The sequence below is a fragment of the Piliocolobus tephrosceles genome, chromosome 15 (assembly GCF_002776525.5).
Source record: "Piliocolobus tephrosceles isolate RC106 chromosome 15, ASM277652v3, whole genome shotgun sequence".
Taxonomy (NCBI): Eukaryota; Metazoa; Chordata; class Mammalia; order Primates; family Cercopithecidae; genus Piliocolobus; species Piliocolobus tephrosceles.
In genome coordinates this window covers 42,941,208-42,945,970 of record NC_045448.1, presented here as the reverse complement: position 1 = coordinate 42,945,970, position 4,763 = coordinate 42,941,208, and the positions used below count along the sequence as shown (strand labels likewise).

Sequence of the window (4,763 nt, the reverse complement as noted above, 5' to 3'; positions counted from 1 at the left end):
CACCTGTGGTCTGCTGCAGGCAGTCATCACTGGCGTTCCCATGTGGCCCCCAGGACCACGTGCTGTGTCTGGGGCATCAGGGCACCAGGTGACCATGGACGTGTTGGAGGGTCTGTTATTGGGCATCCTGTTTGTGGATGGGCATTCCTCACTGTGTGTGTCAGTTGATCCACGCATGCTCCATGCCCGGTCCTGGGAGCACAGCTAATGTCATCTCTCCCACTTCCTTCTCTGTTCTCATTAATTCTTTTTACTTTTTTTTTTGGAGATAGGATCTCACTCTGTCACCCAGGCTGGAGTGCAGTGGTGCGATCATAGCTCACTGCAGCCTTGACCCTCCTGGCTCAAGTGGTTCTCCCACCTCAGCCTTCTGAGTAGCTGGGACTACAGGCATGCGCCACCACACCCTGCTCATTTTTTTTACTTTTTCTTTTTTGTAGAGATGGGGGTTTCACCATGTTGCCCAGGCTGTCTTTTTACATAACTTTAAAACACTAGCATCTGTTGAGTTTTTTTCCAATAACAGAAGTCATCTGTGCTAACTATAGAAAACCCAGAAATACACAAAACCCCCCACCCAGAACTAACCACTGTTAATACCTAAAGACTGTGAGCAGCCTGGAGAGGGGCATGTAGTTGTACCAAGAGCTCAGCAGTGTCGGTGGGGGCGTCTGGCCTTGTGCCCCCTGCCCTCCCCTGTCATGCACAGGTGCCATGTTCAAAGACTCCAGAGGGCCCCCTGAGCCTATTGTGGGCATCTAGGGATGCTGGAGGCCTCAGAGGCACCAGTGGGCAGAGACAAGAATGTGGAACCTGCAGCGGGCACAGCTCAGTTTCCTGGGACTTCCGTGAGAAATCAATGAGGGCATGCACATGAGAGTGACAGATCTGGACAGAACGGGTCCCTGTGTGGACTCAAAGCTTCCTCTAGAAAAGAACACTTGAGCCCTGTCTCCCCCAGCCCCAGCCCAGTGGCTCACTGCCTTCCTACACTCCACTGGGAGCAGAGAAACACCTGCCTTGGCTGAAAAGGCTACTGGCCCTGAGAGACATCGGGACCTTCACCCACCTCTTCACCCCTAAGGGCTTTCCTCTCCCACAAGCAAAGAAAACACACCATCAGGCTCCTCCAAACACAAATGGTCCAGGATAGGTGTGGGCAGAGGCTCCGCGCAGCTCATTCCTAGCCTGTAGCCATGCACTGCTCCGTGCAGGACCTGAGAAGAGGACACAGAATGTTCCAGGGAGGCCCCAGGTCAGAATACAGGTAGCCATGAGGAGAACAGTTTACTGTCGTACACAGGGCAAGCCTAATCTAGAGAGAAAGTCAGGAAAATTAGACCTGTTTTTGTGAACACTTGCTCTGTCCCAAGGAATCCCCTAGAAGTTTTTACATAAATGATATCATTTTATCCTCACAACTCTCCAAGAAGGTGGTAGAGCCTGATTTTACAGATCAGGCTCAGAGAGGTTTGGAAGTAGGGCAACTCTGTTTCTAACCCAGGCCTGTTTGCATATGAAGCTTAGGCTAGGCCTCACCACCCTGCTTCTCCCAGGGATGTCTGCCCTCAGCCTCGACCAAATGGGAGCCCAGGACAGCCAAGAGAGGCCAGGGGCCACTGTGCCTAAGACACAGAGGCCAGGCCACACATGGCAGACTGCTGACTCCAGCCAGTTAGCAGTGATGGGGTCAGGCCCCGGAGGCTAGAACCACTGCCTCCCTTGGCCCTGCTGTCCCGGGTTATCAGGGGCCTGAAGCCCTCATCTCCACCCACGGGACCAGCCTGTGGGCTCGTGAGAATACCTCACCATGGGACAGCTGAACTTGTACCTTGTATGGAGCTAGCCCCAGCCTCCCACTCCCCATTCCACAGTCAATGCTAATGGGGGCAGGGAGAGGGGTGGACAAGGAGCCATGGGGAGGCACAGAGAGGGGAAATCAAGATTGTTCTGTTTGCGGGAGATGCCCCCAGGGCCCCATGCCATGGCAGTAGAAATGTGGCAGGGGCGTCCCCTATGGGGCTTACTTCACCATGTACCCAGACTTGGAACCATCACAGACTTCAGAACCAGCAGGAGTCTGGGAGCAACTGAAAGCTGAACTGCAGTGGGCTTTCAGATACACAGCAGGTGGGCGGAGCACAAATAAGACTGAAGTGGGGCGGTGGAGGTCTTCCCTGCCCACCTCTCCCGGGACAATGTCCTGTTGGCTCCACAGTCCCTGAAGCCAGAGCTGGTGGGGGCAGGAAGGCAGCCACCAGCCTCTCTATGTAGTGGAGGAGGGGGCGTCCAGGGAGGGCTATATGATCCTGAGAGCCACAGAACACAGGGCTGCAAATACTCTCCCACACCTCACCTGACTGGACTTTCCTCCCACTTCAGGGTTTCTCTGGGCTTCCATCTTGCCCCCTGCTGAGCCCTGCTTCTTCCTCTACCAGCAGCACAACTCCCAGGCTGGGCTCAGAGACCTCATGTGGTGGTCACTCAGTGCCCCGAGGGGGAGGGGAGGAGGGAGGGCTGCAGGGTTCCCCTTGGCCTACAAACAGGAACACAGGGTGTTTCTCAGTGGCTGTGAGGATACTGATGAAACCGCCCGGATGTTGTGTCACCGTGGTGGCCAGCTGATAGAGCCAATCATCCCACTTTGTCCTGGGCACTCCTGCAGGGGTAGAAGACTCCAGAACCTTCTCTCAGGTCCTTGGCCCAAGCAGCCCATGGAACTTCATAACCTGAGTTCTCCCTCTCCCTCTCCCTCCTCCTCTGCCCCCCCTCCCTCCTTCCCTCCCCCACCCTCCTCCGCTCCCTCTGCCTTTACCACTGTGGGGGGGTCCTCTGGAGGGCCCTGCCACCCCACCTCTTCCTCGCTGGTGTCTGCTTTCCTGGCACCGATCCTGGCCCTGGAGTTTGTCCTGGGCCTGGTGGGGAACAGCTTGGCCTTCTTCATCTTCTGTGTCCACACGCGGCCCTGGACCTCCAACACGGTGTTCCTGGTCAGCCTGGTGGCCGCTGACTTCCTCCTGATCAGCAACCTGCCCCTCCGCGTGGACTACTACCTCCTCCATGAGATCTGGCGCTTTGGGGCTCCTGCCTGCAAAATCAACCTTTTCCTGCTGTCCACCAACCGCACGGCCAGCGTCGTCTTCCTCACAGCCATCGCACTCAACCGCTACCTGAAGGTGGTGCAGCCCCACCACGCGCTGAGCCGTGCTTCCGTGGGGGCAGCTGCCCGGGTGGCCGGGGGACTCTGGGTGGGCATCCTGCTCCTTAACGGGCACCTGCTCCTGAGCACCTTCTCCGGCCCCTCCTGCCTCAGCTACAGGGTGGGCACGAAGCCCTCGGCCTCACTCTACTGGCACCAGGCGCTGTACCTGCTGGAGTTCTTCCTGCCACTGACGCTCATCCTCTTCACCATCGTGAGCATTGGGCTCACCATCCGGAATCGTGGCCTGGGCGGGCAGGCAGGTCCACAGAGGGCCATGCGCGTGCTGGCCGTGGTGGTGGCCGTCTACACCATCTGCTTCTTGCCCAGCATCATCTTTGGCATGGCTTCCATGGTGGCCTTCTGGCTATCTGCCTGCCGCTCCCTGGACCTCTGCACACAGCTCTTCCATGGCTCCCTGGCCTTCACCTACCTCAACAGCGTCCTGGACCCTGTGCTCTACTGCTTCTCTAGCCCCAACTTCCTCCACCAGAGCCGGGCCTTGCTAGGCCTCACGAGGGGCCGGCAGGGCCCAGTGAGTGACGAGAGCTCCTACCAACCCTCCAGGCAGTGGCGCCACCGGGAGGCCTCTAGGAAGGTGGAGGCCATAGGGAAGCTGAAAGTGCAGGCCGAGGTCTCTCTGGAAAAGGAAGGCTCCTCCCAGGGCTGAGGGCCAGCTGCAGGACTGCAGTGTTGTGGGGGTAAGGGCTGCCGCACTCTGGCCTGGAGGGACAAGGCCAGCACACGGTGCCTCAAGCAACTGGACAAGGGATGGCAGCAGGCCAGGGTCCAGGCCAAAGCACTGGCAGGACTCAGGTGGGTGACAGGCAGAGAAACCCGCCTAGGCCTCTCAGTGTGTCCAGGATGGCGTTCCCAGAATGCAGGGGAGAGCAGGATGCCAGGCTGTGGGCAGGCCAGCTCAGACAGGGGCCTGCGCAGCTGCAGGGGCCAGAGGCCAATCACTGTCACAGCAGAGTCGCCTTAGAAATTGGACAGCTGCATGTTCTGTGCTCTCCAGTTTGTCCCTTCCAATATGAATAAACTCCCCTTCTAAATATATTTGTTTGCAAGACCAAATACATGTCTTTAATTCTAACCTGGGACTGTCAGCAGGCGTCAAAGTGAGTGTCCCAAGGCGAAGGGCAACTTGGGAGAGAGTGGGGAAGCCATCCCGCAGCCCCGTCCCAGGGGGCACTGTCCTACCCAGAACTTCTGGGAAGCCCTGGCATGCCCTGAAAAGCAGAACTGCTTTCCTGGGTGAGGGCCTCAGGCCCTCGGGTACAGTTTGATGCTGAGGACCTAACATCCCTCCCCAGTTCCCTTAATCCACTTAGCCCAACCCTCACATATCATGGACAGGATGCACCCCAGCTACTAAAGTCGTCAGGAATAGAAGTGAAAGCCCCGGAGTGTTGCACACAGACCAGGAGGGTGGTGTCAAGGGTCCGTGTGGATGCTGGGGAGGGAGCCAGAGAAAAAGTATCAGGCAGAGGGAGGCGGGCCTGGGAAGGATGGGCAGGTGAGTACCGGACCCGACCGCCACTGTGTATCTCCAGCCCACTCC

General features: G+C 57.8%; 1 protein-coding gene across 1 annotated transcript; it reads left to right on the top strand.

Moving 5' to 3' along the window:
• The first annotated feature begins 424 nt into the window (after nt 1-424).
• Nucleotides 425-4,276, top strand: OXER1 (oxoeicosanoid receptor 1). The gene has a single exon (XM_023195721.3). It carries the CDS (start codon nt 2,472-2,474, stop codon nt 3,867-3,869), a length of 1,398 nt encoding a protein of 465 aa, XP_023051489.2. The 5' UTR covers nt 425-2,471; the 3' UTR covers nt 3,870-4,276.
• Nucleotides 4,277-4,763: the final 487 nt, after the last annotated feature.

Coding starts and splice junctions, on each gene's coding strand:
- OXER1 (XM_023195721.3), top strand. CDS start 2,472: ATGTGGTGGTCACTCAGTGCCCCGAGGGGGAGGGGAGGAGGGAGGGCT.